The 27,718-nt window shown below is 43.7% G+C and overlaps 1 protein-coding gene across 2 annotated transcripts; it reads right to left on the reverse strand.

Moving 5' to 3' along the window:
* Positions 1-367: 367 nt before the first annotated feature.
* Positions 368-27,718, reverse strand: SERINC5 (serine incorporator 5). Of its 2 annotated transcripts, none has more exons than XM_035892791.1 (12): positions 27,668-27,718; positions 23,092-23,259; positions 15,969-16,147; positions 15,620-15,702; positions 12,643-12,736; positions 10,878-11,089; positions 9,956-10,051; positions 6,964-7,090; positions 5,261-5,327; positions 1,903-1,942; positions 1,069-1,216; positions 368-779 (listed from the first exon to the last, which is right to left on the reverse strand). In XM_035892791.1, exons 1-12 carry the CDS (start codon positions 27,668-27,670, stop codon positions 632-634), a joined length of 1,365 nt encoding a protein of 454 aa, XP_035748684.1. In that variant the 5' UTR covers positions 27,671-27,718; the 3' UTR covers positions 368-631. The 2 variants fall into 2 exon arrangements, with proteins under 2 accessions (XP_035748684.1, XP_009635549.1); XM_009637254.2 differs by lacking the exon at positions 27,668-27,718 and adding an exon at positions 24,940-24,993.

The raw sequence follows: 27,718 nt of genomic DNA on the forward strand, positions 1-27,718 counted from the left end.
CAATAACTTAATATATTTAATATTTAGATAAACAATTTTTAGTAGATGCTTTGGCAGTCAAATTCTTACATAGTCTCTATTTCTACAGAAGTATTTAGTTATGTTTTTGGAAAAAAAATACCTGGATACTACTTACAAGAATTATATGCTGTACAAAACAGCAGTCCAAATCATCACTGCAAACTGTAAAAGACACAGTTAATAGTAAGAGTATAAAAAGGAATGCATTTTTGCTAGAAGATATCCAACATTCACAGGAAGGAAGAAGGTATATCTGCACCATGATTTTTTTCTCGTCTTGCCAATGAAACCAAAGAAAGATTGTCAGTTACTTGAAAAGCATTCCACTTATTCCAGTTTATGCAAAAACTGTGTTTCCTACACTCCACACATCAGCATTATAAAATTTGGGAATGCATTTGTTCCCTTGGGCGATGCTTGTTCATGACAGTTAAAAAAGGTTAAAAAGTCTTCAGTCATTTGTTTAGTCTGACTAAAAAAATTACTAACTGGTACATTACAATAAGTGGGCAGTAGGTGTTTCCTCATTACAAAATGACTTGTATTTTTTTGTAATGTGGGCGGGAGGGAAAAAAGAAAAGATAAAAACACAGAAGGACCTTCTGAGTGTTCACACTGAGAACTCTCTGGTTGGGCAACAGAGTGGAGCAATGAGAGTCCATAAGTACAAACAGACGCAAACCCAACAGGAGACCATCTTAATCCAGAAGATTGACCAGGTTCCGGTGAAGAAGTTTTCAATCTGAGCACTTTCATAACTGTTAAGGAGGAAGAAAAAAAAAAAAAGAGGCAATAAACTCACTATTAATCTCTCTTCATATCTGTTTTTCCAAGACTTCAACTAGGTTAACCCAGACACAAAGCAGGGGAGAGCAGCCCTTTAATGAGCACAATCCTGCTCAAGAATGGTCCAGAAAAGACTTGCAATGTCTCTTCCAGCTTCGTACTGGATGAGAGCAGACACACTAATGGCAGAAGTTCCTGTTCACATCTCCTCTCTCAATGCAGAGAAACATTAATTTCTCAGCTTTAAAGAAATACACTTACTGGAACCAATGAGTTACTGTCATCATCACGTAGAGTGAAGCCAAGAAGAAAACGAAGTGGAAATAGGCATAACTGTACACCGTGCCCTTCTTCTCATCGTAGATCACAGTCTGGCCTCCCCTTTTTTCAGTGTGCTCTTCAGCATCAGCTGTAAGAGACAGGAAACAAGAAAGCTTTTGCAAATTTAATGAGAAATGAAAACAGCAGCTGGCTTCAAGAAGAATACAGCAAAGCATCTATGGTGTGATTTAAGAAAGCACGATACACTTGTTCAAATGCTCAATGCTTGAACATTCACTTGCCCTCAGGGCATGGGACTAAGCCTTCAGTAAAAGAAATTGGACTGCCACTGAAATCCTGCCTTGTATCAGCTTCCTGGCCTACTGGCTAGTTTTTGAGCATCTGGGCCATTTAAATTGCTCTACCTGTACGATTATTCTGGCAAGTCTGAGCTGACAACCCTGATTATATCAGGTCTGCAAACAGGACACTCCCTTCCTAACTCACTCCTGAACTGCAGTCCCTGCAGAGCTGCTGAGCCAAAAATCCAGCAGTCAGACACACCCACAAGCATGCAAGAGCAGAGATTACTTTGTATGTTGCGACAGTGAAATGTCCTTTAATGAATTACTAACTAGCCTGTTCTTTTAAAATGGTATTGTTACATCTCTTGCTTCCTTCCCTAGCCCAACTTTGAGGACTTCAGCTGCTTCAGTTTGAAATGCTACAGAACAAGGATGCAAGCGGCTGTCCATCTGCAACTGTGTTCTTATTCTCTTCGCTTTGGTCTAAAAGCCACAAGTGAGGTAAATTGTGCACTGAAAATGTAATTACCGTCTCCGTCAGGCACGCAGCAAAAGCAGCAACGAGCTACCTGTGGAACAGACAACAGGGAGGGTAAGAGTCTGTGCTACAGCAAAGCAGCAGAACAGTTGGTGAAAGAAGGTCTGTTATGTCCACGTTACAGACACTAATTTAGAAAAGTCTGGTTTCTATTTCCAACCAGCACAAAACTCAAATTATGACTTGCCAAGTAGTTCATAACAGCAGTTTCTAAGCTTCAGAAAAACCTATTCAGTAAGATTTGGAGCAAATAAACCATTCTTTAAGAATCAGTCTACTCATTGTACATAACTCGAACACTGATGCAGATAATTACGACAAAATGGTGGAAAAACCAAAGTAAAGTGGTTGCTCATTAGTAGTTCAGAGGGGACTTACCTCTTCAGACTTGCATCTAAGTGCTTTTTAAATAAAAAAAAATTCTCTACTGAAATGAAAGTATAAGGAACTTTGAAAACCCTGCTGCATGGGTTGGAAATCACAACCACACAAGTGTTAAGTTAGAAATGTACTTATCTTTGCAAGATTTTGCTGAAATGGAGCCAGAATGAGTACAAGCAGAAAGCTGGTTTTACTGCTTTCTTTAAATGAAGACTTTCTTTTAACTGATGAAAAAAGAAATCTGAAATTGATAGTTCTAACGTTGAGTGGAAATGCAAATGGGAAAAGGGTGATGACCATCCAATAAATAAGTGCATTTTCTGCACCAGACCACAGTACAAGTCAACCCTTTCTGTATTGCATCACCAACATTATTTGCTCTGATGAAATCCTGCTCTGGGATTTATGTTGGTTGTGGTCTGATTAAGATAATGAACCCTGTTAGGAAAATTCCCTTCCCAAACTATTGTATCAATCAGTCTTTATAGTATGAAAGTGTATTAACTTTGCTAACATACATTAGGTTCACAGTATACACTGCAATGTAATGAGGTAGTGGAGTTTTACTAGAGACTTTGGTATTGTTCATACTTAAGTAAAACAAACTAAAGGACAGACTGGCCCTGGACATAAGGACTTTGCTTCCTGGAAGCTTAGAGCTGTCCATGAAGGATAAAAAGATACCCCTGGATGACCAAGATAATGCCAGCATCCTAGCCCCGCTAACGCATCTTTGAAACCCTCCCAGCATCGTAGATAAGTAACTGTCGCAGGACTGACTCCAGGGGTGTCTGGATCAATAGGACAAGTGACAAGAACGCTGCAGAAATACAGCTGTTTTGCAAAGTTTTACTATGACTAGTAATTGGTGGTGTGGGTGATTAGTCAAATCACACTATAACGTAATGTTTGAAGGGTATAAGGACCCGGTGTAAAACCACATTCAGGGTGCCCCAATCTGGCTGGGAGACCTCATGCACGTGAATAAGTATTTACCCTCGTAATTCTATAGTTTGCGTTCTAGCCTCTCTCCTCCATCATGGCATGGGCCAGTTGCAAGTTTTCCTAACCCCCCAAAAAATCAGATAGTAAGCCTTTAAGGTAAAGTGTTCAAAAGAAACATCAAATGGCACTGTTTTTCCTGCGTATCCACGATTCACACACTCACTGGGTTCATAAACCCATAAAAAGCCCAAAAGCTCTTTCTTTTTAAAGACACTGTCTGACAGTTTAAATAAAACCCTTAAACCGTATCTCTTGTCTACTGCTGTGCCAAGCCCCACCCACAGTGCCAGCCTGGAAATAAGGACTTTGCTTCGTGGAAACTTAGAGCTGTCCGTGAAGGATAAAAGACACTTGGACAACCAAGTTAATGCCAGCATCCTAGCCCCGCTAATGCATCTTTGAAACCCTCCCAGCATCATAGATAAGAAACTACCGAAGGCTGACTCCAGGGACGGCTCCCCTTGGGCCGCACTGGCATTCTGAAGCAAGCGCTGGGTTCCCTCAAACTTTTTAATCAGTTGCAATTAAGTCCTTGCACGCAGGGAGTGATGGAATTAGCAACGCTGGCAGCCCCTCGGCGTGCTCGGTTGTCTGCGGCACAGGCGCCGACAGACCCTCTGTGCGCCACAAGCAACTGCGGAGCTACATTCACGCTCCTGGCCAGGAGACAAAGGCTCTTTGCCACAGGGGAGGCAACCAGAGTGTCATTAGTTGCTCTTCACCAGTCACTTCTTTGTATTTACGTTAGGTGGCTCTTGTACCGCTCTTTAAAACCAAACGGTCTGGAAATAATCCGGTTGGCAAGCACTGCGGCAAACGAGCCGGACCTTCCTGGTGAGGGGGCCGCATCCAGCATCCGCGCTGGGCCAGCCGCCCCCCGCCTGCCTGCCGCCCCCGCTGCAGCCCCCAGCCCTTTGGACAAGCCCTCCTCCGGCCTCAGGCTGGCAGAGGAAGGCAGGCGGGTACGATGGGTGGCTGCTTTCTCTCCTCAGCACAGGGTGGGAAGGTGCAGGGCCTGCCCGGATCTGCCTGAAGTGGCTGGGGCACGTCCGGTGCCAGGAGTCACCGGGTGCTTGGCTCCTCAGCGCTGGCACCAGCACCCGGTCCAGCCGCACCGTCCTGCCAGAGGGAAGCTCCTCTGGCACTGACACACTCCCACACTGAAATGCGTTTTGCCTCCCCACGCCCAGCTACTGCAAACACCAAGCACCGCAGCAGATACTTCTGCATTTTTGGATTCACACAAACAAAGACTTGAAAAATACAAGTTAAAACTCCAGATGCAAGCAACACTAACATGGAGAGAACTTGGGATGGAGATCCGTCATCCAAACACGCACATACATTTGAAGAGTGACACTAGCAAGCCTAAGCAAGGGGTAACTGTTACTTGGCAAAAAACCCCACTCATGTCCTAGTGTTTCTGGGTGTTCTGAGGTTAAGGCAGCTGAAGAAATAGGCAGGTGGAATGAAGAAGCCTGTACTGCTGAAACAGGGACAAGAAATGTAGTATGAGATGAAATTACGGGCAAAAAGAAAGAAAGTACCTATGTGTGGACATAAAAATAAGAGATAGGAACTTGGGATCATAGTCAGTTGCTATGACAACAAAGACAAACAGGATCAAAAACATTCAAGAACGCCTCCACTTCTTTTTGTGATAGCTTCTCAGCAGCCTTTTCCCTTAAATGAGAGAGGACATGAGCCTCTGTGGAGCACAAGATTTACATGGAGTCTGCAGGATGTCAGATAAACTGCAAGAGCAGCAAATAATTTCAGTACATAAAGGCAGCTCCACTGGACCAGCAATAGCTGCAGAAGGGCCAATGTGGACAAGTGTTCTGATGAGTTCATACCCAATTGTTTTCACCTAATTATAGATTACATAGCCATGAAAACAACAGCAAGAAAAGCACATGAGGAAGTCTGCACAGAAATCCTGTGGGAGGAAGCAAGAACTCACTTCAGTTTCGTGTGTTGCATATATTCCCCTCAGTGCCTCTGAGCTTGCACGTGTTGTTGAGGTCAAACTAGGAGCAAAAGAAGATAGTGTCAAAACCCGCGGCATAAGTATAAGCCCAACAGGGTGATTTTTCAACAGCACAGCAAACATAAATAGTCTACTCCCATGTCTAAGCTAAGCATTTGCTCCGACACAGCATCAAGCACCAAGCATGTGAAAAGTTCGTTCTGCACAAAAGTATAAGCTGGCCTGACAGACAGCCACTGGCCAACTCAGGCTGAATCATGAGCTTAAAAGTAGGTTAATCCTGAAAGGTGGTGATTTCACCACCATCAGCTAAGCCCTCCAATTTGCAATTCAGAAGAGATCTTCCCTGCTGTGCATAACTGATGCTTTTATATTAACTTCACAGCCATCACTTTGGCTCAGCGTTTCTGTAAACGCTTTGCCAGTGAAGTAATAGGTCACTGGCAGCAGTCAGTTTTCAAAAGTAAATTGCCAACCACTATTGTCAGTGTACCAGTTGCTGGAAATCACTTTCTTGCATGACTGTACTTGTCTGGGGGGAATCTTTTCTAGTTTCTTCTGATTAGGAACATTTCTTGCCCAGCCTTCCCCTTTCAGGATGCGTAATGCAAACACCCATAGGGCAATGTGTGTTAATACTTTGCTGTACCTGCTGAGCCTTAGTAAGCAATACTTCAAAACACTCCCCTTGGAGGCCTTCTTATCTCCCCAGCTACATGGTGTACTTCCCCTGCAGGCTACGTGAAGGAGGTCGTCTGCATTCCTGAAACACCTTCCTGAGGCACTGGAAACACTGTTCTAATGTGAACTAGAACCATGATACATGATATCCATCCATATATTTGATATCAGAACTAAATGGAACAGAAATGCATATTTGACAGAAGAGTAGCCGTGCTACCTCTTCAAAAAGTCTCTCATTTTCACTTCAAAATTATGAGGGACCAGTACGTGAATTTTGAAGTGCACTGACTCAGAAGTAGAACCTGCTCAAAAACCTGCAGCAAACTGACAGTGCTGCCTCCTCGCAACCCGCAAAGCCAAAAGAAGCCATCCATCAATCATCTGCAACTCTCCCCCTCCCTGTCCCAGAGCATGACTTAATTTATTGATGTGAGCTGCAATAATACAAGGTGAGCATCACAACTCTCTGAGCACAGATTCTTTTGGAGCAGGAAATTGCTGGCAGATCCTGATGGCAGCAGGGTACTCACAACTTGTTCAAAGGAAGCCCTAAACCCTCCCAAACAGTCTTGTTTGTTTTAAAGACACTCAAGGAACAGTCACAACCTCTGCCAGCAGGCTACAGAAATTTCAAACAGCTTTTCTAGATGGTCATAACTGCATAGAGTTTTTCTTATAGAAAGAATAAATACAGAATTCAAAGCACTCTGAGACTGGGATCATGGACAGATGGAAATCTTTTCCCTCCACCTCCAGATGTAAATTGCTCTATCCAGTTTTAATGAAATATATTTGTTTCAAAAGTTATCTTGTTGAACTTTTTTGGCTAAAACATTGAACCATTCTGAAACTAAGGAGAATAGGAACCTTCCAGCCCAGTTCTATTCTACTTCTCCCCGTTACTTTGTCTGCACGAGGCCTGCTATAAGCCTTCGCTGGTTGGACCACAACATTGCATTTACAGTGAGGTAACTACAAGCCCCCAGACTTACCAAGAATATAAAATGCAGCCAAACAAGATGGTAGTACCCAGGCCAGTAACCAAGTTTTCATCTCTGTGCAGGCCTTGGCTAAATTCAGGTACACAGATTGTGATGTTCTGATTGTTTTCATCCAGGACTTCACAAAACAAAAGGAACAAAGAGAACCATTAGCAAACCTCATTTCACTGCATTTCAAAGTAGTCTTCAGACTGAAGCTTGTCAGCGAAATGCTTTTATTACTTCAGATGTATTTCAGCGACTTCTATCTATCTTTTAAAAAGATCGTACAGAAAAGAATTCTGTAAATCTGACCTGGCAGATTCTATGTTTCAGGCAAAACAAAAGTGCAACTTAGTAGGGTACTAAAATTTCTTGTTTGACCAGAGCAGACAAACAAGGAAAAAGACTGACTGGTGAACTAAGAAGTTGGAAGTTTACCAACACCTCACCCAAGACTACAAGCCATGTAACAGTGAGATAGCACAGACCTGAGACCATAAATTTGACAGCAGGGGTGCCTTGAGGACAACTATGAAATTCATACTCAGTGAAAAAAGGTGGTGTGTAGCTGTCCTGTTCCCAGACTGATACACAGAAGAGCGAAGAAAAGAAGATGCACCAGTTAAAGGCAAGATTTTATCTTGCCATCTAGGCAAATACTACTTTTAGATCCCAGGCGAGATTTTATCTTAACGTCTACATAAATACTGCTGAAATGAAAGCAATCCAGTCCTCGATGTTCCAAGACTAATCTGGCTTTTTAGTGTCCAGTGGTCAAAGCAAAGCAGAGCAGTAGCCTGCAGCATCACTGCAAAGCAAGAGATTACAGCTGCACCTTATCTCAAATCAAGAGGTTTTTGAGCCAATGCTGTTTAAGGCAAACTGTGTTCCCATCTCCTCCTTCCTTTCAGCAGCCACTCTGCATCCCCATTGGGACAGCACAACTGTTTGTAGGGGCAGAGGGCAAAGGCTACACCCAGGTTAAAAATAAAAGTCCGCTGACCTGGTGGGGGAGGACTTTGCGTGGCCCTGCAGAGCTGGGCAAACAGCTTTATCTGTAGACAGCAGGGACAGCACAAAGGTGGGAGCAAAAGAAGGGATTACAAGGCTTTATAGAATTACAAAATAATTTAGCTTGGAAAAGACCTTTAAGATCATCAAGTCCAACCATTAAACTAACACTGCCAAGTCCACCACGAAACCATGCCCCTAAGGACCACACATACCCATCTTTAGGGACCACAGATACCCATCTTTTAAATACCTCCAGAGATGGGGACTCAACCACTTCCCTGGGCAGCCCATTCCAATGCTTAACAACCCTTTCAGTGAAGAAATTCCTCCTAACGATCCAGTCTAAACCTCCCCTGGTGCAACTGGAAGGCATTTCTTCTTGTATCGCTTGTTACTTGGGAGAAGAGACTGACCCCCTCCTGGCTACAGCCTCTTTCCAGGTAGCTGTACAGAGCGATAAGGTTTCCCCTCAGCCTCCTTTTCTCCAGATTAAACGACCCCAGAATAATTTAAGAAGCTTGCACCTTAACAGGAAGACAAGTGGAGATTCCAAAAAGACTGAGGTCGAAAAAAAGCACTCAGGGGGAAAACTCAGGAGGAACTTCTGATTTGGAGGTCTGAGAGAGTGTACTCGATGCATACACTGACAAATGCAATAACCACACCCACAATACATACAAGAATCAGAGCATTCACTGAGCTGCTGAAGGCTTTGACTGTCACAAGCATGAAAGAACAATGATTTAATACCCTACATCACTTTCTTCCCCTTTTTTCTTCTTTTTTTTTTTTTTACACTGTGTCAACTTTTATGAGTAATTCAGGTGCCTTCTAGATTAACTTCTGTATTCATTCAAAAACACTGCTTAAGCTCTGTAAGCAAATCTTCCACCTAATTTTTCCTTCTTAGCTCTAGAATACATTTGTGTGTATGTGCCTGTGCCTACACAAGTGTGACAGATTCTTTCCCCCATCTCTTCTCTTTCTTTTTGGGAGGTATCTGTAAGAACTTCTCCTTTCTGCCAACAGACTTATTGTCCTCTAGTTATTGTTGTTTCAACTATTCAACACTAGAAGTTGAGCAGTAATAAAGAACGGGGTTGTAGCATTGCTAATTTGAACCAGGGAACTCTTCTGTAAGTGAAAAGAATGCTCCCTGTCCAAACAGGTGAATCTGGTGGTTACCTGGGAAAAGGAGACAGTTTGAGTTGAGCTTGTAAATTCTTGCTGTGTTTTTGTAGCATAAAGAACTTAAACCTGTAGGGAGTTCCCTACTGCTGACTTGCAATGCCAGTGGTTAGAAGGCAAGGAGAGTGCAGGAACTCTGCTGAAGAACAGCATCACCTCAAACAACTGCAACACAACCCCAAGTCCTTTATCAGAATGTTTCCTCTCAAAATGGAAGACAAGTGGTACTCAGGTTTTTGCTCCATTAGGAGTCCAGAGCTAAGACTATCTAGCATACCAATTCTAGGAGAAATAAGTGATTTTAGTATCCACTCTGACGGCCAGCACCTACTAACTGGTGGCGGACCTAGTAAACTTCTGGATGGAGCTGATCACCCACCTTCTTCCAGAGGCACCCAAGAGCCATTTGTTCCAACTCCCTTCCCATCATGTGACCAAACATGTTACGTATTTAGTTGCGTCCTGTCATACGAGAACATGCACTGGCCACATGAGGAATAGACTCTTGGCTATTTGTCCATAGAAAAGAGGCTGGAATTGGTCTGGTGCAACAGACGCAACTCACCCAAGGGAAGTTAAGCTCTGCTAGACCAAGGCATTTAAGGTACATGGAGAGTGCCAGTTGCACGGTCTCTCTGCTGCACAGATTTATTTTTAGCATTTCCAACTTCTGCATAGGCCAGAACAGACCAAACCCACAATCCTGTATCCTTGAATTTGTTAATTCAGCTTTGCTAAATTCTTGCTTTTAATACATGGCATGTCCAAAAGAATTTAAATAAAGCATTAGATAACTTACTAGTTTCTGGTGGTTTGCTGGATAGTGCTGAGAAAGTGAGGTACATAACGTAGCAGCTGATAACTCCTGACTGCAGCAGACCAGAATGGGGCTGGCCTTTAAAAGAAAGAGGAAAATAAGTTATTTTTGCAGACATTTTAACAAACTGGAAAAGAAATTCATATCCTTTGAAGAACAGCACGCTAGAATCTTTCAGAAGGGAAGAACACTTTTTATGTTTTACTTAAAACAGTTCGTAAGTCTTTGAGGCAGTTTAGATACATTTCCACTGCATGTAAAGACTCTGTCCTTTAGTTCTGCTAGCTGCTTTAGAAAGGCATTAAAGAGTCCCATATAAGTAAAGAATCAACCCTCTGCTCTTGCCAAAAGCACCAGCTTTCCAAAAGCTATTGCCAAGCTGCCATGGTAAGTTTTATTTACCCATAAAATTTGTGTTGGAGTCACTCAAATTACTATTTCGGTCCAATGTATGCAAGATACTAACAGTACACATAAAATATACCGAAGCATGAAGTACCACTGTCAACTTCTCCAGGCCCAAACTTTACAGACGGTAAATGACAAGCAGTCAAAATTAAATGGTAAAACAGTGGTGAATGAGTTTGACAGCTACTACCTAAACTGCTACCCCAGCAAGAGTTGTGTGAGCTCCACGACACATTACCAGCCATCAGCATGTGAGCCTTCTTTACCAGCGTGACTGCCTGATGGCACACTCAGAATGCCTCACACCACTGTAGTTTTAGCAGCTGAGCTGATGATCAGCAGCAGCACTTCATAGTGTAGATAAAGGGACACGGGCAAGAGCAGCACCAGCTCTGAACTCTCATGAGACTTTCTGCCCAGAACACAGCTCGTGCCTCTAGGCACACAACCATGACAGCACCAGATACCCAGGAGGAGAAGAGGTCAGTGGACTCACGATTCTGAACACAGGGTGATATGGCCACCAGCGACACAAAGAGGCACAGGCCACCGTTAACGCCGATCAGGACCTTGTTGTACATGCAGCCCTCTGAGCGCGTGTAGAAGAGAGCCATGAGGACCAGGGCTGCCACAGCAACAGAGTACAAGGTGAGAGTGACCAGGGCGAGCAAACCATTCCACATCTGCTTGTGGTTTGCACCTGCAGTCCTGCAGGGAGAGAGAGAGGAACACCTTACCTTTCATTTCCCTTCCCCCCAAAATAAAATTCTAATAGCTGAATAGTTCTTATCCTCAAACACAAAAGACAGTGCTTACTTTCCTGAAGCATGTGTCTGTCACTACACCAACAGAGGCCCTTGCAAGGTTCCTCCCACGAAACAGAGGGAAACATTCCTTAGCGTTAGTGTTTATCTTCTGTATTATCATGCCCAGCTGTTTCTGTAGTTATAGCCCAGCGTGCCCCCAAGAACTCCCAGCCTCTGGGACCAGTCCATCAGCGCATCTCAGCTCAATACTTCAGGGATTTCCTCAGCAGGAGCTCAGAGTACCCCAGGCTCACCTAGCAAGAGGTGCTATTCACACAAGGACTGCAAAGGCATATTGCTTCTGCCCCTTGAGTTACCTCGGCAGTTTTACTACCCTTTCACTCAAAAAGCTTCCCCTCCATTTGAGTCTATCCCACCAGTCTCCCTCCTCTCTTCACCTTCCAAACACCTCTTGCAAAGATCACTGGGTTTTTTTAGGAGTAGCAACTAAAAAAGTTGCTTTGGCAGAAAGGACTTTTTGGTGCACAGAAGGTTTTTTAGGGTTTGGCGGGGTTGTTGCTTTGTTTTGTGGAAACATGACTGACTTTAAAAGAATACTTAATGTAGAGAGTGCTAAAGTTAAATGCTGCTCCTGGAAATCTTTCATCCACAGAAAAGCAGCTACAGTAATTAGCAGTAAAAGTATTTGTGGTATAAGATGATCTCACCTCTTCCTCCCTGAAAACAGGTACCTAACAAAGCCCAAAGGTTTGCTAAAACTCTTTCTTAGCAGTCAGTATGCTAACAAGAGAGGACTGCAAAGGTATGTAGAGGAAGAAATGAGAGTCAGAAAGAGTGGAGGTGGAGGCAGGAGTTCCTGCGTATATGTGGGACGACAATTTAAATATTTTAAATTGATGAAAGGCTAAGGGCTAGGAAGGTAATAGCAAATATGCTGAAACCAGAAATGAAGTCACCGCCAAACTGGGGTACATGTGGGTTGATAATGGAATCTTGCATATTTAGATGAAAGCAAAGAAATTGAAAAGAAAGTAGCAGTTCTCATGTTGAGAAAAAAAAATGGATGTGCATTAAGCTGACACAAAAAAGCAGGATTTACCAGTTTACATCACTGCACACAGTTGCACTGTCACATTTTTCGAATCTAGTTTTATTCTCTCGCACCACTCTTTTTCTTAGCAGGTATATTTTCAAATAAAATATAAAACATCTTAAAGTAAAAGGCTTTTGCATCCTGACACACTGCTATTTATTGGAAGCCAAGCAATTCAGCTTAAGAATAAATCAGCAAAGTAGAAGTGAATAAGGAGGAAACATCTCCATTGGGGAAGGAGAAAATGGATGAAGCAAACATGAACAGCTCTAAATATTGACATTAAAGCGTCTTCTTTCAGAAATAACATCCATGGTACTTTTAAATTCTTCGTTACAAGAAATATTTTGTTCAGGAGTCCACCAGAATTTAATGTAAGTAACTACTTGCCCAACACATACCAATTTTTATTCCATTTGTGTGCGAACTCAACAAGCAGGATGAGCTGAATGGCAATGAAAAGGAAACCTCCTGTTGCTCCTACGTAGCGCCAGGCTGCAAGGCAGAGAGGCAGAAAATAGGTCAAACTGCAATTGCCTTTCCCTTGAGATGAAATGGAATTATTGTCTATGCAGCGAACCCATTATGCTGTTCGAATATCTCAAGCCCACAGATGTAGCAGGAGATGAGAGATTACAGCTGAAAGGCCAGCTCAGCAAACTCAAGATTAGTGCCCTGATGCATTCAGCTTGCGACCTGCCACACTTTAAAAATAAGCCTATAGGGCATTTACTGAGTTTCCCTAACATAGAGAATTTTTGTGGAGACCGTGAGTTACTATATTCAGACAGAAAATACTGAACCTTTATTTGCGACTGGCAGAGGGAGGTGGTGTGAAGGCATTTCACGGGAATCTAAACCCTGAAATTGCAAGGCACTGAAACCAGGACTAAAAAGGGTGATTGCTTCCCTTCCAGTTTCCAGTACCACAGAAAAACAAAGGTGGGGCTTATCTATTTACAAATGCTGTCCTGAGCCACTCCCAAAGATTCAGGAACACTTGGTATTCACGGACTAGTTTTACGACAGGTTATTTGACTACTTAACCGTTGACCTACATATACTGTATTTGGGTAGCTGTTTGGATACTTTGGACAACAGATCTCTTACGTGCAACATCAGTAGTCTCTGAGGAAATACAGATACCTATTTAAATGCTTAGTTGCATATACAGCTTGCGCTGCTGTGCAGTGCATAGCCTATAAATGACTCCAGGTGTGCAGCTGATTTCAGTGAAGAGACCAAGAAAGTACATTAGCAAAGTCCAGCCATATCCTACCATTGTGTTTTCCTTTTGAAAGAAGCTTGTGTAACTTAAGTGGAAGAACAGAACAGTCAAGGCATGTTACCCTTAGCAGATGATGTAGAGATTTTTTTTTTTTACTGTACCGTAATCTCATTATTTGAAAGCAAGCAAAAATTCCATTTGTCTGGTTTTGCTAAACTTATTGTATGCACTTGATAAGCATGCTGTTCTTCAAACAAACAAAACAAAAAATGGAAGAAGCTAGCATGTGAAAAAGTACATAAAAACCATACAGGAACAATGTGTGCATACGTGTCTGGGAGAAGTAGAGTAGGAAAAAGCAGACCACCAATGGAGTGAGTGATTAAATAGCCAGACTCTTGGGATCTCCCACTGCCACTGGCAGGACACTGCAGGGTGTTTTATGGATCCATCACAGATAAGGCCAGTATGGATTTAACACTGCAGCCTATGCAAACCTAGTGCTTGCATGTAATACTCCTCCTCCATGATTAACAAACTGCTAAGCATGGGAAGTATGGCAAGAGCCTTTTTTTTATTTTAAGAAAAAATAAGCAAACTGGGAGAATGCTCCAAAAAAAAAAAAAAAGTGTAAGTTTTCTGATGGGAGGGAAAAAAGAGGAAAACAAAACCACACAATACCCAAACGATCTGTAAATCTCAAATTTAGGGGCTGACTGGACAAGAGTTAAGCAGGATGTGCAGAATACAGCTTTAGACAGAAAAGTCAAGAGCTTATTTAGGGAAGAAAGCTCGTTATGCTGTATCTCCACACTAGGTTAGACTGCTGTTGAGAAACAGCACTCTAATCAGCACAAAAAGATGTTTCCCCTTTTCCTCAAACACTGGAGTTTTTGATGACTTCTCACCACGAAAAGGGAGAAGCAGGCTCTCCTGCACACAAGTACAACCCGTTGCACCACTGCATCTTTCTAATTCAAACCGTGCCTGACACCACGCACAAGTACATTCAGCCACCCTGTGACTTCGCAGAGGAGAGGAATAGGGATAGGGAGCCCTTCACTTCTGGGGCACCGAACTGAACCAGGACCAGACAAACAGCTAGTAAGAGCAAGAAGCTGAGTTACGCCTATCAGTGGTTTACTTTTAAGTGGTTTTAACCTTGGTTTCCCAGAGCACTGTGCTCATAGTATGTCTGCCCACTCTATTCTCTCCCCCATGTTACTCATTCCTCCTCCCCTTTTAAACACCCCGCCTAGAGGACATCGGTGTTGAAAAGACGGGTAACCAAGCAAGCCGTAGTGGAAGCAGGCAGCAGACACAACTGCTCCTTTGCCTTACTGACCCCACCACTTTCCACCCATCCAGACTCAACAGCTTAAAGGCTTACAAGTACTTGGCAAACTGAAGAGCACAAACTCATCTTGGTATCAGTTGCATTTTTGCTCCTAGCCCACAAGAGCCCTGTGAAAAGCTACTCCCAGAGCTGTCATTTAAGCACTGGGCCAGTACCACCATGCCTGTGCAGTGCCAGGGCGTCTTCCAAAACTGGAAATGCTTCAGGCACAGCATCCTCAGCAGAGTGCTTGCCCAAAAAATGTCTAGTTTTACCTTACTGCATTTATGCCACCAGCCTCAAAGCTAACAACATCCCAAATTCTTTAGCGGCATTGCAGGTTTCCAGGCAGCAAACACGAGTGCCCGGCAGGTCACCATGCCCCCTTGAGCCCTGGCACCTCTCCACTGTGCAGCACAGACCCCAGCTGCTGCACCACGGCAGAGCTACCTGCACAAGCCAAACTAACATGAGGCTCTGCCTTCCTGAGTGAACAATTTCTTGTGCACCATTACAGCTCTCTGCTTCTTAAAGAATTTGCAAGACAGCACCACAGTGGTACTTTTACCTACCCATTTGGCATCCTCTTCGTCAGAAAAAAACATGCTCTTCACTGCACATTCACAGAATGACCACATACTCCATGCACATGGGGCTCCCCCCAAACAGCCCCAAATATTCCTCTTGCACCTGGACTATACTGGCTTTACTTGAAGAAATATGGCAAAATTCACATTGATCAAATCTTCAGGATTTATAACCACTCACAAAGTAGTACAGAACAAAGCAGCATCACAAAACAAGAAGGACATACCATTGAGGAAAGTGTCCTGATCGGGAATGAAGAAGGCTCCTGAGCACATTGCTGCCAGAAGTATAAGTTTAATGAGCCAGAATCTGGACAAGAGGAAAAAAAAATATCTAGTTATAATAGGAATTAGAGGTCTTCAACTCAAGTACCATGAGAAATCTCTATTTAAAGCCCAGCAAGAGAAAAAACAGCCTTTTGATGACCACTTTAGTTTTTCACTAAGCAGTAAAATCAGCTTTTGTTTTCATTTGTGGGTTGGTTTTTTTTTTTTTTGCCTAGTACTATAACCAACTGGAAACTAGGCAGCACAAACCTGTAAAAAGAAGTGGAAATTAAGCAATCAAACACTCACCCATTATGAATGTATGCTCGGCAGCTTTTGCTGCTGTTAATTTTGATGGTGAACAAGAAGAACAAAAAGAAGAAACAGGCCATTCCAAAACAGACTTTGTACACCGCAGAGTATCCCACCAACTTCTCGCACATATCACCCGCCTGAAGTCCCTTGCACATCTGCTTGTAGAAGGGAATCTGAAAAGTGCAACATGTTACAAGCCGTTAGATAGGACACAGGGCTCCCCATAACTATGCATGCCTATGTCTGCACCACTGACTTTTCACTGGCTTCATGTAACACCTTTCACTGTTGATAGCCCTCAGCCTGGATTTCAGGGTTCAAGGGACATAAAGAAATGTAAAACACTGGAGTTTTCCACTGCCTCAACTTCTTCCAGATGTTTTGGGGTACAAGTCCACCTACCTTTCCTGCAGCTCCGTTGGCTTAAGCCATCCCTGCCCCTTACTGCTTATCCCCTCACCCCAGGGACCCTCTCCCTTCTTCCCGTGCTTTACAGCAGAAGACTTTGATTGCTTCAGTAATTCAGCTTACAGGAGCCGCACCGGCGGTTCTACCAGCCGAAGGGGCACGCATGGGGCTGCAGGGCAGGAAGCTCTGGCTCCTGCTGCCCTCGGTGGAAACATAGACCGAAGCACACCCAAGCGGCACAGGGGCAGCAAGCCCCCTCCCCTTCATCACAAGCCTCCAAAAGGGAGTTGTGCCAGTTGCCCTGATTTTATTTTAAAGTAACTCAAAAGGCAGGAAAATTCCACCTTTCTCTTGACTCGTTAAATATTTGCCTTTGAGGCCCTGCTCTCGCCGCAAGGGGAAAGCAAACAGCTGCACATTTTGGCTTCAGTTTCACCAGGCGGACGCGATGCTGGGCTCTCAGAAAAGCAGGTCTGTGTGGCCAGGACCCACTCCTGTGGGGTGCCTCTGTGCAGACACACACACACCCCTGCCACAGCCAGGGAGCCATTCAGCTGTGCAGAAATACAAGCGTTTAATTAGAAAACCACCGTTCATCTCAAAGAAAGAAGGGCCTCTCTGTACACTCACAGCCCTCAGCCAAGGTTGGTGAGACCAGCCGAGCAACACATCAAACCTTCTGGAGCTGGTCGCTGCTACCTGCACAGGTAACTGGAGGAGGAAGAAGACAACGTGTGCCAGGGCACAATGTGCACAAATAAATAATCTGGGCAAAGGAAATGGGAATCTGACTTCAAAAAGCACTCAGCCAGGCCAGATTTTGCTTAGGAAAAATATACAAAGATTTTGGGCGATACCATCTTTAAACATTTTCAAGAAGTTAGCGAAGATGGGATTCTCTCCTTCCTTCAGCAGGCAGATCAGTACACAAAACCAGGACAGGAAAAGAACAAGCAGGACTGGAGAGTGAGCGATCAGGCAGCATTCCCAGCTGGGTAGAAAGCCATCCAAGATGCAGGAAACACATAAAATGCTGTCTTCCAGCCACCAGGCTCCGAAAGCCTGCTTCCCTCAACAGGGTATGCAACTTCCCACTGCGTGCCAGCAACCCAAACCAGTCAGGAGCTTAACAACCCTCCTAGCAGTTTCCCAAAAAGAGCAAGTATTTCAGCAGCTCACAGTAACACTAAGTTGCTCTGCTGAGGGTAGCAAACCTAACTACAGTCCCGAGCTGATCCTAGGTGGGCTAGAACCAGCCGAGGAGATGAAAAGCCAGTTGCATGGCAGCTGTGTGGTGTTACAAGAACGGATTCGAGCTGGGCCACTCTGAGATGCTCTTTCAGAAGTAATTCAGAGACGAGTAGCCACTGCATAAGAAGGTGGACAATAAACAAATTACCTGTGGCTAACGCACAACCAAGAGTTTTTAGAGAGCTCCTGAGAAATTGTCTGGAGCATCAGCGATGCCTTTCCCAGGTCTTGAACAGCAATGAAATGTCAGACTGGGCAAACGTGCCAGCATTCAAAATGAACAAATGGAATAATTAAGAGACCTATCAATGTCACAGTGATACCAGGGCGAAAGCAACTGGGCTATCGATTAATGCTTTTCAGTTCTTTGCTTATAATAACCATCACTCAGCAGAAATTAAAAATATGTATAATACTGAACTAACGGTGTTTCTGAGAAAATTAGGTATTTGTTTAATACAGATGATAGTACTGACCAAGGAGACAAATTTTTGTAAGATCTGTACTTGGTACCAAGCAGCATTTTGCTTATGAGACTTACAGAACAAACAAAAAAAAATGCCACGGAACTTGGTTAATTGACTAGCTAATTAAAAACAGATCTCTGGGAAACTGTAAATGGGCATCTTCTTTAACTGCATAGGTTTCTACAGAGATCTTGAGGGGATTTTTGACTCTGTATGTTCTTTTCTCCATGTAGTAGTAATTTCCTTTCAGATCTGGCTGAGAGAAAATGGATGGATTCACAAGAACAATAGCTCAGTTTGTGCCTACACAAGCAAAAAGAGCTCAGCCATCATGTAGTATGCACAACACTGTGTAGTAATAAGTGATGGCCACAGGACTTGTCCTGTGGGACTGAATGCCCTTTTTGGAGACCCGTGATCCTGAAGGAACAAAAGAAGAATAAAACCAAACTCTTGGGGACCCTGGCAGATAATAAACACAAGCACAATGCTGGGGACAAAAGGGCTGACGTAATGAAAAGGGCACGTTTTCGTGAGAGGATGGTCTACTGCTGGGAACAATTTATCAAGGCTTATGTGACTTCTTCACTGCAAGTTAAAAAAGACTAATTTTTTTTTTTTTTTTTAAATTTTGTACTTCTGACACTTGTACAGTCTGCTGAGCTTGGGGACCCTGGCAGATAATAAACACAAGCACAATGCTGGGGACAAAAGGGCTGACGTAATGAAAAGGGCACGTTTTCGTGAGAGGATGGTCTACTGCTGGGAACAATTTATCAAGGCTTATGTGACTTCTTCACTGCAAGTTAAAAAAGACTAATTTTTTTTTTTTTTTTAAATTCTGTACCTCTGAAACATGTTCAGTCTGCTGAGCAGCCTGCCCAGCCTATCTGATTTACTAGGCTTTCCATTTGCTGGGTAGTTTTCCCAGCTACTAAAGTCAAAGATTGGTTATTTGCCAAGCTTGATACAGTAAAATATCTATTTTTGTATCTTTAAAAGCAATGTATGCTAAATTCTTTGGCCTCTGAGTAGGGACAAAGCATTCTTGCTGCAGAAACTCAGTATCCGCTCAGATAACGTAAATGCCTCAGTTGCTGCACAAGCAATGATGTTATCACAGCAAAGTCGGCAATTTTCCGAGTGCAGTGAAACCCTTTGAGACGATAGCAACACCTACAGAAACAGGGAAAGACTGCCCTGAACTTGCTTTCCCCTCACTGTGAGCAGCTGGTACCCGAAATAAATGCAGTGCAAGAAGCAAGCCAACACAGCCGCACCGTGTCCAGGCTCCAGCCAGCTGGGGCTTGGCCACCTCTGAGCCTGGGTCTGTCTGCACCCAAACATGTGAATGCGGGAGCACGGGAAATACCCTCAGTGGGAGAATGGGATGGAAGAATTGCGCAGAAATGGGCCTGAAGAGCCCAAAGGAGACTGCTTTCATCTGGATGTCCTCATCCAACAGAGGGAGAAACAAGCCTGAAAGCATGCTCTGCCAAAACGTGTACCCATCTGGAACTGAAATGCTTTGACATAACTGAATTGGTTTTTACAGGTGTTTGTTTTCCTGAAAACACCTTTCTTATTTTTCCTTTCATTATTTAAGTAGGACATGGATATTTTCAAGGTGTAACCACTAGTTTTGAAACACCTGTAGCATTAAAAATTTAATTAAAAAAAAAATAATCAAAACACTATTTCAACAGACCAAAACAATTCCCTCCCTTTTCTTCTCTCAATTGTCCTTTCAAAGCCTGTGAAATGCAAGGTTTTGCTTCAACAGAACATTTGTAAGTAAAGCTGAACCTGTCTTTCAAAAAACCAGAATAACTGGAAAAAAGAAACAGTATACAGATCAAGGCATAGAGGCACTTTTTCAAGTTGGGTCCTGCTTTGCTTAATTTTGGAACACAGTAAAGTCTCTAAACCATTTTGTGTAACTGCATATTGGTATTTTCTGTCTTTATGTCCCCTCACTGAGGCTCTCATGTCTTGATTGATGCTCTAAACCCATCTTTTGTCTTGATACACAACCTTTCCCCTCCGAAATCTATTCTACAGACTACTATTCAAAATGTTTTCCTGGTCAAAACCATCCACTCCTTCCTCTTGCTTCTTCCCCAGAGATCAGACACAAATGCCTTGATTTCTTTGGACATTTTTCAGAATTTAACCCTTTGGGCATCTCTCTGTTGGTGTCCCATGGGTGCAGGAGCAGCTCAGGAGATGGGGAAGAAGAGTGAAAACAACAGAGAAAATCTCCCCCACAAAAGACACTGTTCAATTCTTAAGGCTCATGACAAAATACTCAAAATGCTGCTGGTTAGATTGGGAACCAAGGTTTTGAAACCATAACCAAATACTCTACAGGTATCGCATCCTCCCACTGACACATGGTTTTGTCTATGGGCCAACTTTGGTGAGGATGTGGAAGTTGAGCTTTCTGGGACAGTTCCTCATATTTCCAGCCATGTTGCAGGGCACAGAGCAGGTCCCCAGCTCTGGGCTGGCACCTGCAGAGCCTGGCACCTCGGAAACAGAAAAAACTGTCTTAAATGTGTTTAATAGAGAGACAGTAGACAAATACTGCAAAACAAATACAAACATTCTTTAAAAGTCTCCGTTTAAGATGTTCATAAGAGATGCACATTTGCTGTTGCTTACTCTCAAAATAATGCCAACGGACGAAGAGCGACAATAAATACTTTTAGAACTACCTTAGACTTGGGAATTTACAGCCAATCAACAAAAAAAAACCCCTCTCACTGACAAGGGAGAGATGCCTTTCATGTAGCATCAGCATGAGTATTTGAACTCTAAACTGGTAAAGCAGACACATGGTTCCCTGCCAAGATTATGGCTCCATAAAGGACTCCACTAAAATTTTAGTTTTTAATTTTTAATTTTAATACAAAAATAAAATTTAAAAAATCTAATTAAAATTAATTAAAATTCTGCCTCCTCTCAGGAGAGAGAGGGTGAGGTCCTAGAAGCATCATGCGAAGTGTTTGCTTGCAGTGTGGCTTCAGGAGCTAGGAGTGCTCTGCAATCCTGCCAAAAAAGAAGGAATCAGTAGAGTGCCCAGCACTTTCAAAACACAGGTCATCACTGGGAAGCTGAGACTGGTTAGTTTGAATCAGTATTTTCAAGGTGCATTCTATTACAACGGGGCTGAATTAGCTTCAGGAATCTTTGAACTTTTAACAGCCCGGAACACAATTACTGAATTAGACAGCAGATAAAGAAAGCATACTTTCAGATAGCCCATTTCCCATTCAAAGACATCAAATGCTCTAAATTAAGAGCGTGATTATCTTTCCACTTCACGCTAACAGCTACTCTTTGTGCCATTTCTTCCCACACTGAGTGTTCAAGACTATGAGCTGGAAAAGAAATTTGGCAATACTGAAAAGCATGTTGTTGAAGGCTTCTTGAATCACTTTTCTGTTGGACAAAGAGTGGGTATTTTTTGTTAGGGATACAAGCTGCATTAAAACCACACCACTGATGGAAAATGACTTTATGAAATTTGGATATGAGAACGTAATTTGTCTCCCACACACTTGACTTCTTTGGGTTACTCACTTTACTGCCAAGCTAAGCATCTAGTAAGTCAAAGTAATTCCTGGCAAGCAATTTCAGCACACACATGTTGAACAGTTTTTAAGTTGCAGCTCACAGGCAAGCATCATGTCTGTACTGGGTGCTCTTACAGGGCTGTCAGCAACTTCTGGTGGCTGGGGGTAAGAACGTGGCACTAGGATAACTCAAGCAAAATGCTATGAAATGAAAAAAAAAATAGGACAGAACATACAAAGAGGGTACAGTGGGAAGAAAGAAAGGTCACTGGCAGCAGAGTACAGAAACCCTCAAGAGTAACCCCGTCATAAGCCTGCTGGTCCATCCGTATTGCAGGTGCAGGAAAGTCTAGCGCAGAAGGAAAGCAGGGTATCAACTCGACCAGCAACCAGTTAAATGAGGAAACAGCCTTAACTGTGCACCCACCGTCACTCCCTCTTGGGAGGCTAACACAAAACAACTAGATGCCCCCGGTGAGAGAAGCCTTCTGAACCTCTAGGGGAAAGCACGTTCACAACCTCGAAGCAGGACCGATGCTGAGTTTGGTGCAGAAACATAATTTTTAAGAATTAAGCAATCCAGCCATTGTTCCCTCTACTTAAAAAGACTTCTCTTTCTGTAATTTGTAGAGGGCAAGAGAGGGGATTTGTGCTACTGAGAGCAACTTGGGTGGCTTAAGAAACCAAACCAAAGATGTGGTACAACAGGTCTAGTGTGTGACCACAAGCAGACTGGTGAGCATTTAGCTGAGGGAAGTTATATTAAACTCTGAAAGAAACTTGGGTTTTAAAATCTAGTTTTAGCCACATCTCCTTTCATGCTTTTGAAGCTTTTTAATTAAAAAGACAATTAGAGATTAACAATATCGCTGTGGTTAGAGGCCATGTGAACACGATGACTCAACGCACACTGGAGAAAATCCCTTATAAACGACCTGCAGCATTGTGCACTGCAGTAGTTTGTCATACAGCATCAAGAGCACAGAATTAAAATTATAAATGCAACACTTCAAGAGTTATTTTCTTATTTGCTGCTTCTGCTACTAAACAAGTTGCCAGAGACGAATGCAACTTTAGACTGAACCAATCTGTTCTACTGTAACATGTTCCCTAACAGCCTCTAGTGACACTGGCGACCCGGGATGGGTTCACTGCAGCAGGCTTCCGCACAAGGGAAGAGCAGGAAGGCTGCTAGTCCTGTGATCCTTGACTCTTCCTGTTGCAAAATGCACTCAACGGGTGAGCAGTTGGCAGGAAGAGGCTGAGCAGGGAAAACCATCCAGTCTGGGTTTGGAAGTAGATGGGTGGAGGAATCAACTGCCTCTTCTGAGGGAGCACCCCTATCCATGAAGAGCCATGGAAGAAGCCCCATTTCTTTCCAGGGGCAGCAGTGGGTTCATCTCTTTTACTTACGTGAGTTTTCATTTCGTTAGCTACTGTTGTTGACATCATGACGCAACAGATGATAGTCACCAGGATGAAGTACAGCGCATACATGAAGCGGGTGCTGGTTGACTGTTTTATCTTGGGGCAGCATTTGCAGCACAAGGAACAAGCAGCAGTACCGCAGCAGCAGGCCAGCTGGAAAGTAAGACAAAAAACACAAGTCACTCCACCACCACCTTTAGGTTTCTACTGCAGAAGTGAGACAGGGAAGGTGGGAGACTTCCGGTGAAACTCCAGAATTTCTGGGAGTCCTCCCTCCCAGCCGAGCACTATTTAAGTGCAAGCAGACTGTCTGGTTTATCAGAAGTCATTAGGTTTAAGCATATCAGTTTCTAGCCTTCCCACATGCTAAGTATGAGACTGAAGAAGATGAGGAGCAGCTCCCGATCTCTTAATCCTGCTCTTTGCTATCCCTGTGCAGCTTTTGGTCCCCACACATTTCACCCAGCAGAACAGGCATTGCACTGGCAAGGCTCTATTTCCTGCAATACATTCTCCACCCTCTCCAGTGAAAAAACAAATCTGTGCAAGTAAGGGCACTAACTCCAAAACTGCTTGCCTTTAACTTACAGATAAAACTATTTCGTTTCTAAGACAAGCTGGACGTTTTGTTTCAAAACAAGCTGTACAGATTCATTTCAATTCACCAGAACCATGCTGTCCTTTTTAATGTGCCCTTTCTGTTACACACATAGACAAAAGACTTTTTTTTTTTGTTACCAAACTTTTTAATCTACTAAAGACTTCGAGCAAATTAAAAGGGGGAGGGAAAACTGTTTAAGGCACACTTTGGGATAGTTGTACTGAAGGTTTTATAAAACAGACAACAGCTACAAAAAAACTCCAAACAAACTCTCCTCAACAAACAAAAAACTACATTAACAGTTGTAAATAGTTTGGATTGCAGAGGAAGAATCTGAAGATACTTGGCTTACTGCAAACAAAGCAAAAGATAGCTGAGCTTGAAGGACCCGAAATACAATGGCACAGTCTTCTACCAAAGAAAGCCAGAAAAGAAATGGAACTTCACAGTTATCTAGACAGTTATCACACTTTGTAACGGTGAAAGCGGTGATTCCATGTGCAAGATGGCACAGAAAAAAATCCACAGCTTCAAGGAAAACTGTAGCAAATCACACTTTAGCTGATACAGTCTCCGATGTTTAAACATTATTAGAGACAGAATTCCTTCTGTATTTTAGTTCTTTTCTACCTGCAACTGACGGTCCACCAAGATAAAAACCAAGAAGCATAGCAAAAAGCACAAAATTGCCTTATTCAGCAGGGAAAAAGGTACTGAATAAATCCTGAAAGGAATCTAGCTTGATGCTCATTATTTCCTTGCTGTCAACAGCATCACTGATTTTCAAAGAAGCAGGATTCACCTTCCCTGCCTTCTACTTTTACAAAAGTCATATATAAAAACATAAATATAAGCCTTATTTTTATATATAAGGCAGCACTGTCCTTAGCCAGGCCCTTCCCTGAAATAGGCAGCAGCTTCGTATGGATCCCATGCTTAACCCAGCAACTGCGACCACAAGAGGGATTTTTGGACATCAGCAAGCGACCAGGAGCAGGGAACCTCTTACAGGTCTCACTGCTGCCAATGCAGAGCAACCTCACCCCTCAGCATTCCCATTTTCAAGGTGCTCCCTGTGGCCAGGGGCTCCAGCACACCGAGGCTGCTTTCTCCCAGTGTTTCCTCAGCCACCCAAGGGACCGCAGGGATGTTCAGGGGACCCCCTTGCTTTCTAGCAAGCAGTTGTACAGGACAGATGGCTTTTTGCCCTTGCCAAGGGATTCAAAACGCACAAATGCCACATTTGAGTCATCCAGGCAAACTTCACTGGCTTGTCTGAGCCTTCAGGTGCCAAACCACCATGTGCTATTTTCCGCCCAGGACGCCTCCTCTTCCAGCATCAATGACTGTCCAACCTGGAGAAGGGGGTTTCACGTGTATGCCTGCAGACGCACGTACTGGATGTAACTCCACAGAGTCTCTCAACCTTTGGTTGATCAAAGAGCCCCAAATCGTTTTGAAGTGCCTTGAAAAGGCTCCTAGCTTATTGTTTCCCTGCCACGACTATCTGCTGCAACACCCGAGCTCGTGCTTCCTGCCTTCAGCCCCGCAGGAAGGGGGTAGCAGACGGGCCCTTGCCTCACTCGACAACGCCTCTTCAGTTTGCAGAAGACATAAAACGGAGACGGTGCAACCCCGCTCCCACGCCGCCCTTCTCTCAGTTCTCCACTGGATCTCATGCCAGAGGAGACGGGGGCTTCAAAGCACGCAGCTGCTAAAACTGCTGCTGCTGCAAAACAGAAATCCTCCCCAAAACACACAAAGCTCCGACTGTGAGGAATAAACAGAATGGGCTCATGTTGGCAGCAAAGCTGGAAATTAAAAATACTATGTGCATAAGCACATCGTGCAAGTATACTTGCAAAACAGAAGGCAGTGGTGGCCAAATGGCAATATTATTTTTCTGTATGTAGTGAAACTAAGTTAACTTTTACAGCATCTATGCAAGTCTAAGAAATAAGGAAGGTACATCAAGTTACCGATTCAGCAAACAAATGGAGTAATAACATTTCAAAACAAAAAAACATACCAGAAAAGCATAATCCATCCATTTCAGAATTATGGGGAAAAAGAAAAAAAAGTTTAAGACTAAAAGTCCTTTCAATCTCTATGAGCTAGATTCAAAGTATCCACAATGAACAACTGCTGGCCGTACTCATCATAAGGTTAAAAACTATAGCACAGAAGTAAAAAGGTATGCAGCTTTGGCATTTGTAAGGGGAACAACATTCTCCTAAGCCAGGTGCTAGAGAGCTCTGCCAGTGAAACCTCATCCACGTCCAGCAACGTGTCTGCTATTCCAGCCCTGGATCCCTGGAGCTGCTATTTAAAGCTACAAATACTTAAATAGAATATATAGCTCATTTATGCACTGTTCCACATTACTTAGAGAGACTTTAATTATAGTTTCTAATACTGAGCACCTATCCTATAAATTGGCAATATTTGTGAGAAATACCAGTGGCTCCATCTTTTTTCAGATACACTCCTTTAAGCATTCTGCATAGCCATGGAAACCATAGAAAATTGGTTAGGTTATTCAGCCACAGTCCCAAATTTGGGGGTTTGGGGTTTTTTTTTGGTTGTGTTGTTTTTTTTTTTCTTTTTAAAACTCTGGTTATGACTAACTACATTCCAGAGTGGGCCACGATGAAATAGGTGTTACCCAAAAAGAGGATGAAAACAGTCTCTATCCCAAAAAGCACGATGCTGGCCGCAAGCTGCTGACCTGCGAGGTTTCGAAGATGTTCTCTTTGGGTGACAGGCTTCAAATACCATATATACAACAAGTTCTCTGTTAAAAGGTTGCAGGCAACGTGCAGCTAAACTAGGCAGTCCCTCTGATACCCCATGCTTTCCCATGGGCATGGCCCATCTTGCCTGGCCTCTGCCTTTCAATCGCAGCAAGGGTCTGCTCAGGACCCACTGGTGCAGAAGGGCAAGCCAGTAACAAATTCTTCCCCTGTTAAGAAACAACGGGCTGTGAAAAAAAGCGAGTGATGTCATAAATCTCTCACAGATTTAGCTTGCCATTAAACAAAAGCTCCTCCAAAGGAGGGGCTCTGCAGAACGAAGGAGCTGTGCAGTTTTTAGGACAGAGACAACCCAGACAACCCATCAGGCAGGCCTTGAAAATCCAGGTCTGTACCTACAGAGCTCCTTCCAAGTCCAGGGTCCCCAGGGCCCAGGGTGATGGTGTCCGAAAGCCAGGCTGCTCTGGCAGGAGCTTGTCACACTGCCGCAGGTTCTGGCTTCAAGTCTTTCTCATCCAAAGGCTCCCACAAGCCAGGCAGCAAGTACAGCCACCCTGGCCCCCCCTTTAGCTTTACATCTCCTCACGGGGTGAACACCACAGTCTGACAATAATTACCAGCACTATGCAAATATTTATGCCTTCCACAAATACTGATGACTAGCCGGCCCCCTCATGCTAACCCACCGTGACGCCAGGCCTCCGCAATGCAGACTGGCTGCCTGCTTTGCTGGGTGCTACTCTTTTGGAGCTCAAGGAGGGTGCAGTGCCAGCTTGCCCGAGACCCCAAAGCTTGAAAACTGAGTGCACTTTAGAAGAGGCTGCGCCACCATTTGAGCTGCCTGGATGATGGCCGATTCGACCGGTTTCACAAGAGCAGCTGGGGAAAGCTGTGGGGGAAATTTTTCTGTCTAAACTATTCAAACTGCAGTTTCAGAGGCATTTCTTCTGGTAAGCCAGGCTGGCTTAAGAGCCACTGGTTCCCCCAAGCCTTTCTCCTCTGCCAGCCACTCACTCGCTCCTACCCTGGCATGAGCACCTCAGTACCCCTGGCAGTTGTTTTCCTGCTGGGGGCCACCAAACAAAGCAACCTACTGGGGAAAAACAAAAACAAAAACAAAAAAAAAAAAGGAAAAATAAAAAAGAAAAATTATGTATCAGCCCTTCTCAGCTGCTGATTTATTGTGCAATGGCAGAAGCAGTTTTACCATTTCAAGTGAGGGCACAGCACGTGGGCAGGAGGGGACACCAGAGGCGAA

This window comes from Egretta garzetta, unplaced genomic scaffold, assembly GCF_000687185.1.
Source record: "Egretta garzetta isolate BGI_Z169 unplaced genomic scaffold, ASM68718v1 scaffold424, whole genome shotgun sequence".
Taxonomy (NCBI): domain Eukaryota; kingdom Metazoa; phylum Chordata; class Aves; order Pelecaniformes; family Ardeidae; genus Egretta; species Egretta garzetta.

Bases quoted from the DNA above. Each gene is read 5' to 3' on its own strand.
- SERINC5 (XM_035892791.1), bottom strand. The intron at 16,148-23,091 runs GTAAGTAAAAGA...TGCACTTTTCAG, and splicing joins CTAACGAAATGAAAACTCAC to ATTCCCTTCTACAAGCAGAT. The intron at 15,703-15,968 runs GTGAGTGTTTGA...CCTCTTGTCCAG, and splicing joins CGAGCATACATTCATAATGG to ATTCTGGCTCATTAAACTTA.